Source organism: Aquarana catesbeiana, linkage group LG01 (assembly GCF_042186555.1).
Source record: "Aquarana catesbeiana isolate 2022-GZ linkage group LG01, ASM4218655v1, whole genome shotgun sequence".
NCBI lineage: Eukaryota > Metazoa > Chordata > Amphibia > Anura > Ranidae > Aquarana > Aquarana catesbeiana.
Genome location: NC_133324.1, coordinates 834976741 through 834993025, shown reverse-complemented (window position 1 = coordinate 834993025; position 16285 = coordinate 834976741). Strand labels below are relative to the sequence as shown.

Sequence of the window (16285 nt, the reverse complement as noted above, 5' to 3'; positions counted from 1 at the left end):
ATTATCGGGTTGTTCTTTGGTCATAGGTTATGGTAGTAGCAAGAAATACACAGCTAAATAAAAAAAAAAAAAAAGACAATTTTGGGCCAGTTTTCCTTTGATAATAAAAATAATCAGGAGATATCCATTACCATGTACCCCCAAATGAAAGCCCAATTTCTTCTGTAAAAAACAAGGTATATTCTACCTGGATGCACAAAGTATTTGTGATGATATGTAAGATTACTAACACATGTCAAAGTTACTAAAATTGAAATAGCTGTAAAAAGGAAAGGCATGGGAATACAGTAGAAAGGGGAAAAAACTGCGCTAAGAATAAAAAAACACAAAAAAAAACAATAATATAATTGGATGGACCAGTCCCAAAAGCAGCAATTACATGTGAGATATAGCACAAACCCAATAGAGAGGAGAATAATTGCGCTAATTACAGTCCATATATGCAATTGCAGGGCATGACAGTTCCAATACTTGTATGTGGCTGAAAAACTTCAAAGAAAGACACCAGGAATACAGTGCCTTGCAAAAGTATTCACCCCCCCCCCCCCCCCTGGAATTTTTCGTATGCCTCACAACCTGGAATTAACACAAAATGAGGATTTGCATCATTTAATTTACAGAACATGCCCACAACTTTGAAGATGTTTTTTTTTAATTGTGAAGCAAGCCACAAATAGGACAAAATAACAGAAAATGTACATAATTATTCACCCCCCTAAAGTCAATACTTTGTAGAGCCACCTTTTGCGGCTATCACAGCTCCAAGTCGCTTTGGATAAGTCTCTATGAGCTTGCCACATCTTACCACTGGGATTTTTGCCCATTCCTCCTTGCAAAACTGCTCCAGCTCCTTCAAGTTGGATGGTTTGCGCTTGTGAACAGCAATCTTTAAGTCTGACCACAGATTTTCTATTGCATTGAGGTCTGAGCTTTGACTAGGCCATTCCAACACATTTACATGTTTCCCCTTAAACCATTCAAGTGTTGCTTTAGCAGTGTGTTTGGGGTCATTGTCCTGCTGGAAGGTGAACCTCCGTCCTAGCTTCAAATCACACACAGGATGGTACAGGTTTTGCTCAAGAATATCCTTGTATTTAGCACCATCCATCTTTCCCTCAACTCTGACCAGTTTCCCAGTCCCGAATGCTGAAAAACATCCGCACAACATGATGCTGCCACCACCATGTTTCACTGTGGGGATGGTGTTCTTTGGGTGATGTGATGTGTTGGGTTTGCGCCAGACATAGCGTTTTCTTTTATGGCCAAAAAGTTCAATTTTAGCCTCATCAGACTGGAGCACCTTCCTCCATACATTTTGGGAGTCTCCCACATGCCTTTTCGCAAACTCAAAACGTGCCATTTTGTTTTTTGCTGAAAGTAATGGCTTTCTTCTGGTCACTCTGCCATAAATCACAACTCTATGGAGCGTGCGGCTTATTCTCGTCCTATGTACAGATACACCAGTCTCTGCTGTGGAAATCTGCAGCTCCTCCAGGGTTACCTTAGGTCTCTGTGCTGCCTCTCTGATTAATGCCCTCCTTGCCCGGTCCGTGAGTTTTGGTGTGCGGCCGTCTCTTGGCAGGTTTGCTGTTGTGCCATGTTCTCTCCATTTGGTTATGATAGATTTGATGGTGCTCCTAGGGATCATCAAAGATTTGGATATTTTTTTTATAACCTAACCCTGACTTGTACTTCCCAACAACATTATCTCTTATTTGTTTGGAGAGTTCCTTGGTCTTCATGGCTGTGTTTGGATAGTGGTGTATCTTGCTTAGGTGTTGCAGCCTCTGGGGCCTTTCAAAAAGGTGTGTATATGTAATGACAGAACATGTGACACTTAGATTGCACACAGGTGGACATCATTTCACTAATTATGTGACTTCTGAAGGTAATTGGTAGCACCAGAGCTTTTTATGGGCTTCATAACAAAGGGGGTGAATACATACATACATGCACATGCCAATTATCAGTTTTTTATTTCTGAAAAATAGTTTTATGTATATATTTTTCTAATTTTACTTCACCAACTTAGACTATTGTGTTTTGATCCATCACATATAATTCAGATTAAAATAACATAGAACTAAGGGCTGTAATGTAACAAAATAGGTAAAAAGCCAAGGGGGGGTGGGGGGGTGAATACTTTTGCAAGGCACTGTATATACAGGCAGAACACCAGACTAACAAGTGCAGTTGTAGCAGATATTCGCTGGCTATCAGAATAACACACATAACTGCAATAGGCATCAGGAAATAGAATACACTGAATCTAATAAACAGAGTGGCTGCAACTGCAGAACATTCTCAAGGGACTGAATGTAAAACGAGAGGAAATGACAAGGATAGTTACTGGAAAGTGGCACACGGCAGACTAGACACACATCAGATGTAAACTGAACAATGCAAGCACGCAAGAAAATGGCTAGAAAATTACTTAGAACCTCCAAACATTATATATATTTTTTTTCAAACACCCTAGAGAATAAAATGGTGGTTGTTGTAATACTTTGTCAAACCGTATTTGCGCAGCGGTCTCACAAGTGCAAATTTTTTTGGAAAAAGTACACTAATTAGTACACTTTTAAATAAAAAAATAAGACAACAGAAGTTAGCCCATTTTTTTTATATTGTGAAAGATAATGTTATGCCGATTAAATTGATACCCAACATGTCACGTTTCAAAATTGCGCCCACTTGTGGAATGGCGACAAACTTTGACCCTTAAAAATCTCCATAGGCAACATTTAAAAATGTCTACAGGTTACCAGTTTTGAGTTACAGAGGAGGTTTAGTGCTAGAATTATTGCTCTCGCTCTAACGATTTTGGTGATACCTCACATGTGTGGTTTTGAACACCGTTTTCATATGCAGGCATGACTTACGTATGCATTCGCTTATGCGGTGGGACGAGACTCTTTAAATTTTTTTTTTCTTATTAATTTTACTTTTTATTTTTATTTTTACACTGTCTTTTTAAAAAATTATTTTTGAGTCACATTTATTCCTACTGTAACCATCCCTTGTAATAGAAAAAAAGCATGACAGGACCTCATTAATGTGAGATTTGGGGTAAAAAAGACCTCAGATCTCACATTTAAACTAAAATGCAATAAACAATAAATAAATAAATGTAATTTTTTTTTTTTTACAAAGAAAAAACATTTCTTTGCCTATCTTTCCCTTTAAGACCATTGGGCGGAAGTGACGTTTGAAGCAACATCATTGGTGAGTAAAGGTAGTTTAGCCATGAAGTCAGACTGCAAAAAAGTAAAACCATATCTGAAAACGGCACATACGAAGCTTCACTAGATAATAAAGGTATAACAGGCATCTTGTAATGTCTAGTAATCTTCATCTTGTAATATATCATCCTGTAGGCAGGACTTTTAAAGCTTAAAATGGAGTGATTCAAATGTATTGAGCTATTTTGTTTTGCTGGTGTTGACTATTCTACGTATCTGTAAAAGCATAGCAATATGTCTTACAGGTTGACGTATCAATATATCAATCACTGTTTTTCTTTCTAAAATCATAGTATGATAGTAAGGCTGTTTCTTTTGCCTAAAAAAGGTGGCTTGAAGTAAATGAAGAATGATCTGTGGTACAGAGACAGCTATGCACAATATAAACTAAACTGATATAAATTAAATACCTGGACAAGGTTATTAAGCTATTTTCACAAAAACTCTCTTTGTCAGCCAAAAAAAAAAAGGCAAAACTATAATATGTCTGAATAGCAGTAATACATACATGAACTGCTTGGTCGATATGCTCCACCTGGATATCGCCTGCCCATTGTGCCTATTCAGAACATTACAGCTTGATGAAAACAGCTGGAGGCTGGCCTTCTCCAATAGGTTCCCACCTGTAAATGAAAACCATAAATTACTAATATTGTAACATCAATATTAGTAAAGTAAAACTAATACAAACACCAGTTTCACAAATTAGTTACATTGGTATAAATAGATTCAGGAGCAGACATCTTGTATCTTCAAGATGGCTCATCAGTACAGTAATGAATAGAGAATATGAACTATCAAGTTTGCAGTCTGTGTCCAAATGGCCAAACTTCTCAGTTGAGAACCTTGCCCCTAGAAAGGTAATGAGATGCTTAAGGGGCATAATTGTGAGTCTCTAAAAGGGTTGTATTGTCAGAAGAACTACAGGAGAAAGTTACAGACGACACATGGGCTACTCCTTGGAGGTGTAAAACAGAACCGGTTTGGGCAGCTGTATCTAGGAAATGTGCAGTTGTAGGCCAGAAGAAAGCTTCTAGTAGAGATTGTAACTTGCCAATCTGCACCCAGCCAAGAGAGTGCACATCCCAACATGAATATTTTTTAAGATTTTAAATTGGGGGGCAGTGTCATTTTTTTCCATGGGGATGTCATGTACTCATTCTCCACCACCTTGTGAATCTAGCTCCAATAAGGAGCTGCCCCAGAAGCTTGATAAGTCGGTTGTTTGGGAGCTATTCACCACATTATGTAACACAGCTGGGTGTACAAAGGGGGTTATCAATCATTGCAAATAACTACCTAAGCTGTAGCTGCTTATAACGTAGCATTACTCTGTACTTTTAAAAGTAACCAGGATTTTATACCTGGAAATCTACTTATTACCTGCGTTTACAAAACCATATTATATAGATCTGAGCATCTGGATAGTATTTGTAGTCATATTATACATATAGTAGTTGGAAATTCTTCTCAACTCCTAGCATTGAAGATTTTCCATGGGACATTTTAAAAGCAGTAGATCAGCCTTCTATTTCACAGAATAACCCTTTGCAGCTTCTAGATCCAGATTGTGTTATGCTGTGAGAACTGATGGAGAACTAATCATAGAAATTCTAAGGAAAGACACTCATGTGCCCCTTCTGTTGTGAACAGAATATGAACTATAATTATTTGTATTGCTCATACATAATTTAATTGGAAATGCATTTCCACTAGTTCAACCTCTAGTAAACCACCCAAATAAAGACATGCAACACAAGGGGCTTGGAACCAGCAGCAATGCACATTCCTCATAATTTAAATCACACAAACACAAGTATATAAATTATTAAATTGCAATATTTTATTAGATTAAAGTAGAATTATATGCACAACTTTTTTTTTTTTTTAATTTTGGATAGAGTAAAGGAGGGTTATAACCCCTGGGGAGATTTATCTTCACTTCCTGTCCCATAGCCAAAACAAGAAGTGAGAAGAAATCCCTGTAAATTAAGGGAATTCCTTGGGGCCACCCAGGTCATCAGAACTAGTGTCCTCATTGGAAGATTTTCCCTCTATTTCTTTTCTTGGGATAACCCAAAATTTGGGATCTTCTTTTACTTTCACTTTCTGGTTCAATCATTTTTATTCATTTAAAACAAGTAACAAGTGAAAGCACCAAATCCGCCCATGCAGGGGCTAAAACTGACAGCATAAGTACAGTAAGCCTTTTGTGCGGGAAATAAGGAGGGAAAACAATTAAAATCAGTACTCAAACATAATGAATATTTTAAGGACGTTCACTCTCCCGAACCATGTCAAAGGGTAATGCCTCCATCCCTGCAAGTCCCTCAATATGTCCGTTAGACTAGAACCATAATTGAGGTCATATAAAAGCTTAGGGTCAGAGGTGATATTTATCCCTAGATAGGGTATGGAAGCAGAACACCAAATAAAGGGGAAGGAGTGTTGCAGTAAGGTTGCCATGGAACGTGGATAGGTAAGAGGTCAGACTTTCCAAAATGTATTTTAAAGTTAGATAGAAGGCCAAATTTGTGAGCTTCAGACATCAGAACAGGTAAGGATGGGGGGGGGGGTAGAGAGGTAAAAATAGAAGTTTGAATAAGCAGAGAATTTGTGCTCGATAGAGACCATGCGAACCTCTGAGATATCCGCATTTCCCCTGACGGTGCGAAGGAAGGGTTCTAAAACCAGGGCAAACAGTAATGGAGAAAGAGGGCACCCCTGCAAACATAATGATTATGAACACCATGAAGGGAAGGTCCAGGAAAGCTCCACGTAGCTAATAATGATAAACCTGGACGTGCTAAGTAGCAGACAACAGTGTGATAGGCAATAGACCCAAAATTGACCAAAAGAGCAGGGCCAAAAGAAGAGGCAGGCCCAAGAGGGGAAAGGAGAGACAGGGGCTCAAGATAATCAGGGGGATCAATCATAGACATCTCATACTATTTGGAGGGAGAGTAGGAAAGGCATACGCTAACCAAGGTTCCCAAATCTTTAAAAACTTGGTGTTGGAGTCTTTAACCACTTGCCGACTGCTGCGCGCCGATATACGTCGGCACAATGGCAGCAGTGGGCAAATGGGCATACCTGTATGTCCCCTTTAATTGGCTGGGCTAGCGCCCACCGCGTACAGTGCCCGCAGGACCTGCAGACTCGAAGTCTGCTGGTGTCCCGCGATCGTGTCACGGAGCCACAGAACGTGGAGATGGCAAGGCATTTCCCCGTTCTACCTAGTGACATGACAGGAATCTACTGCTCCCTGTCATCGGGAGCAGTGATCACTGTCATGTCAGTGGTAGCCCATCCCCGCCCACAGTTAGAATCACTCCCTAGGACACACTTAACCCCTTGATCGCCCCCTAGTGTTTAACCCCTTCTCTGCCAGTGTCATTTACACAGTAATCAGTGCATTTTTATAGCACTGATCGTTGTATAAATTACAATGGTCTCAAAATAGTGTCAAAAGTGTCCGATAGGTCCGCCATAATGTCGCAGTCACGATAAAAATCGCAGATCGCCACCATTACTAATAAAAAAAAGAATAATAAAAATGCCATAAAACTATCCCCTATTTTGTAAACGCTATAACTTTTGCGCAAACCAACCAATATACACTTATTGCGATTTTTTTACCAAAAATATGTAGAAGAATATATATCGGCCTAAACTGAGGAAAAAATGTGGTTTTTTTATATATTTTTTGGGGATATTTATTATAGCAAAAAGTAAAAAATATTGCTTTTTTTCCAAAATTGGCGCTCTTTTTGTGTTTATAGCGCCAAAAAATAAAAACCGCAGAGGTGATCAAATACCACCAAAAGAAAGCTCTATTAGTGGGAAAAAAGGACATCAATTTTGTTTAGATGTAACGTCGCACGACCGCGCAATTGTCAGTTAAAGCAACGCAGTGCCGAATCGCAAAAAGTGGTCAGGAAGTGGTCAGGAAGGGGGTAAAATATTCCTAAGATAAGACCTAAGGCTCGATTCACACCTATGCATGTTGCTTTTGAGCGTTTTTGGAGGTTTTTTTTTCATGCTTGGCACGTTTTTGAGCAGCGTTTTTGTAGCGTTTTTGCGGCGTTTTTGCCGCGTTTTTGCCGCGATTTGCGTTTTGCGTTTTTTTTTTTTTTTCATTTTTTTTTACAGTCTTAAAAAAAAATTACAAAAAAAAAAAAAGAAAGAAAAAAAAACTGCAAAAACGCACCAAAAACGCTGCAAAAACGCTGCAAAAACGGTGCACTTGCGTTTTTGATGCTTGTCCATTGAAATGCATTACATGCAAAACGCTGCTTTTTGCATGAAAAAAAGTCCCCGACCCTTTCCAAAAACGCAGAGATACAAAAAAGCATTGATGTGAACATGTTCCATAGGAACCCATGTTAAAAAATTCCCATGCATTTCTGCAAAATGCATCAAAAAACGCGCTAGTGTGAATGGAGCCTAAGATGTGTCCTTCTGTGGATGAATTTCTCTGCTAGGGTATGCAGGTTTGTCACTAGCTGCTAATGACAAATTTGCACACCTTGGCAGTGAAATGATGATTAGCACACAGGAGGAGTTGAATAGTGATTATTTTAGAGTGGTGAAATTCTGAATTTCCTAAATTGAAAAGCATCTGACGGAAGAGTTATCTGTATATTGGGAATATGTTTACACTGCAAATTTCTCTAAAAAGCATAGTTGTGATCCAACAGCAGAATCTACAGAGCTCAGTGCACCAACTGTGCTGCTGATCGCATCTGCGGCTGTAAAAGCATACACAACGTGTGTTCATGCTCTGGTTATGCTTGTCTGGACTTAATCTTTCTCCTTCATCTTGTGGCCTTTGGACCATATGGGAAACCTGAATGTCCCTGCTACCAGACCTTGGAGCTTATTGCTCCACCCTTGACAGGTGTGACATATTATTCTGCACATGCTTTTTTTCAACATGCGACTTGAACTGGAGCATATAAAATTTTTTCCATGCTGCAGCAAATTTCCATTTTACCTTCTGTGTGAGGCTCGGAATGGTTTACTTCACAAGAATATTCAGCAAGACGCTAACCTCTAAAGATGTCAAATGGCTGCTCACAGCCCTGTAAGATGTGATAGTGATTCAGCCAGTCAAGCTGTGAAATGCGCTTCTCCTTTTCCAATAACTATGAAAATGCTGACCACTTGCATTTCTGTTAAGCCCATCTCAGCTGCGAGTTTTCCTGCTGTTGATATAAAAATCATGGCTGTTTCAGAGCTGCCAAGATAGCACACTGCATTTACAATGTTATCTGGTATTTGCCTGAAGGAACGCTAGCTGACATCAAGACAACATCAAGAGTGACAGATGCCAGCTCAAGCTCAGTATCTGAAAACCACCAGACAATAAAAAATTGAATAAGTCTGATTGTGTGTAGGCTTTCTGCTTAACCAGAACTCCATGCTTATTTTGAACACAAATTGCATTAAAAAGCTGAAAAATAAACAGATATTTACATAGACAAGACAGTTTAATGAGCACAAGTACTTTTATCCAGCTGACAAGTTCATGCCGTCAGTGGCCGCTGCTTAAGTTTAGGATTTTTTTTATTTAATCTGCATCTATCATCCTTGATTAAGCCTGGTTTCACACTTGTGCGGTGCGAATTGAAGCTCAGGTTTCACTGGGGAGATAACAATCTCCTGTTCAACGGATTCATTGCGTTTTTGCTCAGGATTAGAGAGCAGGGAGAGGGGGAGGGAGGGGGGGGGGAGAGGGGGAGGTGTAGTGAGGAGAAAGAGAAAATCCTTGTTCAGAACGCAATGCATCTGCGAATCAGATGCGTTCCCATAGGAGATAATAGGCTTGTAGTTCGCACCGCAATGCCCAAAAAACGCACACGTTTTTTGTGCAATGCGCAGTGCGAATGCAACGCACATATGTGAACCAGATGCATTCATATGAATGTATTTTAAAATGTCCTGCGAATTAGATGCGGTGTAAGCCGCATCTAATTCGCATAGGTGTGAACCCGGGCTTAAAAAAAAAAAACACAAGCACAACATGAAGCTGAGATCCCCATTTAATGGACCATTCCTTACAACTTGCAGGGGTTGGATTATAAAATTTGAAACAATGAAGATATAGGCTTGTTGCCCATATCAATACATCAGGTTTTAGATTTTATTCTGTCATCTGCAATAGAAAATGTAATCTGATTGTTTGCTGTGGGGAGCACCATCCCTTCTCTGTGCACTAGCTCTCATACATCAGCTCCAGTGACTAAGTTAAAGCTGAACTCCAGGAAGACTAAAGCCCCATACACACTATTAGATTTTCTGCAGATTTTTGTCTTCAGATTTACCAAAATCATATAATATGAGGTCAAACCTTAGGAGCCTCAATTTGTATGCAATCAGGCAGGCCCTTGATTTTGGTAAGTTTGAAGACAAAAATCTGCAGAAAATCTAATAGTGTGTATGGGGCCTAAGGCCGCCCATAGACAGAGCAAAATTTCCTGCAACCATCAACAGAGGAGTCAGTGTTGATGGGGAAACCCTCCCGCGGAGCCATTGCATGATGTAGCCACCCCCCCGGAGAACACACTGATTATTGATACCCCCTATAACAGCCCCTAGCAATAATCACATGTAAAATCTGACAGGTTGGTCATACCCAAGTTGATCGATCGATTTGGGTACATTCAGCTTGCCCATACATGATCTGAAACTTAGCTGGTTCAGCAGGAGATTCGAACCGTCTAAGGGCGACTTCACACTGCCCCACTTGCGCTTTTTCTAGTTTTTTTCAGAATTCCAGAATCTATCTTCCTAACTTAGCTCCCATGTAAATGGTCAGGCTGCATCACTTTTTTGTGCCTTCTCACATGTCTTCAGGCCTGTACTGGCCATCGGGACTACCGGGAGTTTCCCGGTGGGCCGATGGCTCAGTGGGCCTGTTTCAGTGACAGACAGCCTGTCAAAATAATGGATGTGCGGCCCGTGCAGCCATTATTTTGAGCACTGCTGTACTGCCGGCCCTACCATGGGACCGAGGCGGCAATTTAGGGGTGGACTTGGCCGGGATGGTAGGAGTTGGCTGCGTGCTTTAGTGTTACACTGCCGGCCCGCCCACCACCTGTAGCACAGAGCACTTCCTTTTGCCGCTGCTACTGTAAGGTCACGCACGCTGGTGGGCGGGGAAATCCTCCGACGGCCGCTGCCGCTCCATCCCTGATCATCCCTGATGTCAGCGTGTGGGCAGTGGGTGACAGCCGGCTCGGTGCAGCTGCCCTAGAGGAGAGGATTCGCACACTGCTCCTCAGCCAGCTTGTGACAAACGCTGCTTCTCCCGCCCCTCTCTCCCTGCCTATGCGTTGCATCTATGAAGAGCAAGAGGGAGCAGGAAGATTAAACAAACAGCCGACAGCCACATTAAAGCCCCTCCCCCACCATGCAAGTGAGTTAGGTGAGCACTGACCAGACCCGGACCCGTCTCTCCCTCCTCTCTCTCTGCCTCTCTGCCCCTTCTCTCTCTCTCTCTTCCCCTCTCCCCCCCTCTCTCTCTCTCTTCCCCTCTCTGCCCCCTTCTCTCTCTCTCTCTCTGCCCCCTTCTCTCTCTCGCTCTCTCTCTCTCCCCCTATCTGCCCCCTTCTCTCTCTCTGCTTCTCTTCCCCCTTCTCTCTCTGCTTCTCTGCCCCATTCTCTCTCTCTGCCCCCTTCTCTCTCTCTCTGCCCGCTTCTCTCTCTCTTCCCCTCTCTGCCCCCTTCTCTCTCTCTCTCTCTTCCCCTTCTCTCTCTCTCTCTTTTCCCCTCTCTGCCCCCCCTCTCTCTCTCTCCCTCTCTGCCCCCCCTCTCTCTCTCTGCCTCTCTGCTCTCTTCTCTCTCTGCTTCTCTGCCCTCTTCTCTCTCTCTTTCTCTTTCTGCCCCTCTCTGCCCCTTCTCTCTCTCTGCTTCTCTGCCCCTCCTCTCTCTCTCTCTACCTCTCTGCCCCCTTCTCTCTCTCTGCCTCTCTGCCCCCTTCTCTCTCTCTCTGCCCCTTCTTTATCTCTGCCCCCTCTCTCTCTCTCTCTCTCTCTCTCTGCCCTCTTCTCTCTCTGCCCCCTCTCTCTCTGCCCCCTCTCTCTCTGCCCCCTCTCTCTCTGCCCCCTTCTCTCTCTGCCCCCCTCTCTCTCTGCTCCATTCTCTCTTCCTACCTCACTCTTTGCCCACTTCTCTCTCTGCCCCCTTCTCTCTGCCCCCTTCTTTCTCTGCCCCCTTCTTTCTCTGCCCCCTTCTCTCTCTGCCCCCTTCTCTCTCTGCCCCCTTCTCTCTCTCTGCCCCCTTCTCTCTCTCTGCCCCTCTCTCTCCACCCCTGTCTCTCTCTCTCTTTACGCCCTCCCTTTCTCTCTTTCTCCCCCCCTCTCTTTCTCTCTTCCGCCCCCCCCTCTCTCTCTCTCTATCTCTCTCTCTCTCCCTGCCCTTTCTCTGGCAGCAGGTGACGGTGACAAGTGACACACTGCATTTGGTGGCAGGTGACGGTGGCATGTGACACATTGCATCTGGTGGCAGGCGGCGGGGGGCATGTGACATGCTGCATCTGGTGGCAAGTGACACGCTGCATCTGCTGGCAAGCGACGGTGGCAAGTGACACGCTGCATCTGTTGGCAGGCAATGGTGAGACGCTGCATGTGGTGGCAGGCAATGGTGAGACGCTGCATCTGGTGGCAGGCGGCGGTGGCAAATGACATTCTGCATCTAGTCGCAGGCAATGGTGACACACTGCATCTGGTGGCAGAATCAGGGTTCCCACTGATTCTGCATTCTGGTGAGTTGAACTATTTCATTATATATTACAATGTAGTAATAGAAATAATGTGATTTGATCATCCTGACACCATACTAAGCATGGTATCGGGATGTTTTCAGTGCTAGCACCAGCCATTCACTCGACAAATCACCCCCACCGCTGAATTCCCTGTCAACCCTGAGACTACATCCCCCCTGGTCCTTGGAAAAATTGTCCCTGAATGGCAGTCTGGAAATGTGGTCACCCTACCAGGGGGCAAGGTGGCAATTCCCCCCCCCCCCCCGGCTGCTCTGATGCCCCATACGAAGGCCGCACCACTTCCCTTTAGATCCATCCCAAACTCAATAAGTATCCATATTGCGCATTTGCGTATAGTTTTATATACTGTTTTGGTGCATGTTTGCAAAAATAAAGTGGGCCGGTCTGGGTGAAGTCCAGGGCCAAATTTTTGTCCCAGTCCAGCCCTGCATGTCTTTATTTTCATCTTGTTACAGCTTTCAAACTTCATGTGTTTTTGTATTAGCCTATAGAGCACAGTATCATCTGTGACATCACTTGTTTCACTGTGAACATATCAGCTTAAAAACGTGCAGAAATAAGCATACTTAGCATTTTTGCACACATCAATGCCATTCTATACGACGCAAAATGCCCCAAAATGCTGCAATCTGTCCGATCTGAGCTACAAAAGAAGCTCCAAAAATTTTTGAGCTGCAGACATTTGCGCATTCAGGTGTGAACAAGCACTATAGAGAAAAAAACATTTTTATGTTCAAGCTTCGAGCTACAAAACACTCAGGTGTGAATGTGGCCCATGAAGGAAATGATGCATGCTTCTTTATGCTCAGTGCACATGTTGTCGGGACTCTGCGTAACCTGTGACCAATCAGCAATGTATAGCAGTAATATATATTCATGTATTCTCATTAACAACTATTATCTAGCTTTGTAGCTAGGTTTGCTTGCATAATTTTCTATTTTATTAACATCACAGGTCTATTTTCAGTTCATGGTCACTTTTTACAACAGCATTTTATGCTGCAGACTGACTGCAGTGTTTGCTTCACATTTTTGAACATGTCATTCTTATAAATTGATAATTGTAATACTCTTCCCTTATTTATAGGGCTCCATGTGGAGTGTCACATATGGACACACATCCTAGTGTTCACATTCATTTCACTTCACTGAAGCTTCCCATTTACACATCTGTCCTACTTGCATTCATCATCAATGAAGCAGAGTCTATAACATTGACTTTAAACGTTGAAAGTGTTTTTAAAGGCGATTTTTTTAAATTAAAATAATAATCATGTTATACTCACCTGCTCTGTGCAATTACAAGGAATACATTAAAGTAAGCGTTAGAAAAATGTCAATGCAAGTACAATAAGTGTCAACATAGATTTCCCTCTATTTGTAGGTTCAAGGTAAAGTATGTACGTTATTTAGTGTGCTAAGCCCAGTGTAACAAACCATTACCAATTTTTAATTTTTTTTTTTTATATAAAATGCTGTCTTCATCTTTTGGCATCGTTTTTTTTGCTGACCTACTCCAGCTCTTTCAGCCACTTCCTGGCTACATGGAGGGTACATTTGACAGGGCAACAACACAGAGCAACTGGGAGACATTTGTTACCTCATAATAGAAAGAGCCTGAACAAGAACCTTCAAGGCAGGATCTGCTTATACTTGTAGTGTTGCTCTAAGCAAAAAAGATGTACATTGTCCCACCGGTGCTCAGGAATGGGGTGCCGCCATGAATTATCCCCATCCAGTAGTGTGTAGTATAATTAGAAAAATTTCAGCTTTCCCAGTCCAGTCTGTGTTGTTAACACGTGTGAGATGGCATTCGCTTTACACCACTCCACAAGCCTTGCCCTCTGACATGTATCACCCCTCCCACAAGGGCTTAGTTATAGTCATGGCAGGATCAACATTTGCAGGCTGCAGATTTAAGCCACACATACCGAAAATTGACCAGTTCAAGGGGAACCAGCCGTCTTTCAGTATGTGTGTATTGCTGTCTGTTCAACAGAAAGCAGTCATATGGCCGGCTTCTGTTGAACAGTCTTGCTGGAAAACCAGCATTTGATCAGGGCTTGCAGTCAATGGATGTAAACGCTGATCAGTGTATTCTGGCGGGGGGTACCCCCCTGTCTTAATACAAAACCCGCTAGTTGAAAAGAAATAAACCTACCCGTGTATGCTCAGCTTTAGATCTGCTTGGCTGGTACTAAAACTACCTGCCCATAATGAACACAAAAAAATGCAGGGCTGGGAGAGGTCTCAGTTAGGGTAATTGATAACAATAAACCTAATCTTGCCATATTTGCTCCTCACATTTTTAACTTTTGAGAGATCCGAGAAGAGATTCCCTAAATCCATATGTAAAGTAAAAACCCTTTAAATGAATGACCCAGCAGCTGAAGCTGAAATGCAGCCTGGGTTTAATGTGATGTAATGGTGCACTGAGGGAAGATATATGGCTAAGCTGCATTAATAAATTCAGCTGTTACATTATTGAAAGTAATCTGTTAAACGGAGAAACCAATTCGTTTTCCATGGTTTACTTCTTAACACCTACATCTCCTAAGAAAAATAAAATAGTTCTTTTCAAACCAGCAATAAAAGCATTACAATTTACTTACAAACTACATACAGTGGAAAAACCAAGTGCACTGTTGGTAATTTATGTCTTATTTTTATGCCTCCATTATACAAAACTTGGCTTTTATTCAATGCCCTATATAATTGTAAATGAGCATTGGAGACATTCTGCTGAACTATGCACTGCAGATGTCATTCGTATGCAGCGCATAAAAACAAATTTAACATAAGATGCTGAACATCCCACTCCAGGGAAATCTAAATAAGTAGTTGAAAATTATGGATTGAGCTGATTTCATGTTCCATATAGGAGATAAAGACAACATATTGCGGCAGAAATTACACTGTGGCTTTACATCACCTGCTGAAACCAAGATCCTGGGGTGCAGGTTTATTGAACAGTTTTGGAGTTTGGTTACATAGCATTGTAAAGTTCTAACTGTAGCTGGGATATTGAGCAACACAAGGGACATCATTTGTTTCTTACTTCCTAATTATGTTATTGTTCACACTGATATATTATTTCTGTCTGGTGGACAGTAGTAGAGGCATAGGTATGGGGTGTTCTTATAAATGCATTTCCATCCTGGAGTCCACGTGTTTGCAGTTAATGCTACAGCATAAGCACATTTTGGACCAGGGTTTCTAAACTAGGGTTCCTCCAGAGGTAGCAAGGGGTTCCTTGAGCAATGAGAAATGTCTCCTTCCCAGATAAGTTGCCACAGACACTACTGATCCTTTTACCTATCTGTAAGGTGGGAATTCTTCCCAATAGCCACAAGTTTAAGAATCATTCTAAAGCCTGATAAATGCTAGCAGTTTTTTTTCGTTCAACCCAACAGGCTTAACAGAAAAAAAAAATTAGCGCTCGGGAGGAGACCCTGTACTAACAATTTGAAGTTAGTAAAGAGATCTCCCCCACTCCCCCACCCCCCTATTTAACTTATATGCAGAGTACACCATGCAAAATGCCAGGATCGATGAATCACAAGCCGGAATTAAGATCGCAGAGAAAAATATCAACAGTCTGAGATATGCAGATACCACACTAATGGCAGAAAGTGAAGAAGAACTAGAGTCTCTTAATGAAGGTGAAGGAAGAGAGTGCAAAAGCTGGCCTGAAATTGAACATTAAGAAAACTAATATCATGGCAACTAGTCCCATCACTCCTTGGCAAATAGGAGAAGAAATGGAAACAGTGACAGATTTTATCTTCCTAGGCTCCAAGATCATGGCAGACGGTGACTGTAGCCATGAAATTAAGAGATGCTTTCTTCTTGGGAGGAAAGCAATGACAAACCTAGACAACATTATAAAAAGCAGAGACATCACTCTACCAACAAAGTGCCCTATAGTCAAAGCCATGGTATTCCCAGTAGTAACCTATGGCTGTGAAAGTTGGACCATAAGGAAGGCTGAACGCCGAAGAATTGATGCTTTTGAACTATGCTGTTGGAGAAGACTCTTGAAAGTCCTTTGGATGGCAAGAAGATCAAACCAGTCAATCCTCAAGGAAATCAACCTGGAACATTCACTGGAAGGACAGATCCTGAAGCTGAAACCCAAATACTTTGGCCACCTAATGCGAAGAGAGGACTCATTACAAAAGACCCTGAAGCTGGGAAACATTGAAGGAAAAAGAAGAAGAGGATGACAGAAAAGAAAGGTGGAAAGGTAGCAAGG

At 42.0% G+C, this 16285-nt stretch overlaps 1 protein-coding gene across 8 annotated transcripts in view; it reads right to left on the bottom strand.

Annotated features, from left to right (window-relative positions):
• Positions 1–16285, bottom strand: part of APBB2 (amyloid beta precursor protein binding family B member 2) — a 488394-nt gene that overhangs the window by 357182 nt on the left and 114927 nt on the right. For 6 of the 8 annotated variants that reach the window (XM_073608526.1, XM_073608531.1, XM_073608532.1 and 3 more), the window contains exon 3: positions 3751–3865. The exons of the other annotated variants lie outside the window; for them this stretch is intronic. Coding sequence is in view for 3 of the 6 variants with exons in the window: in XM_073608524.1 (XP_073464625.1) it covers positions 3751–3796 (46 nt within the window). In the remaining 3 variants the exon portion in view is untranslated. The remainder of the gene's footprint in view (positions 1–3750; positions 3866–16285) is intronic. 8 annotated transcript variants of the gene reach the window in all.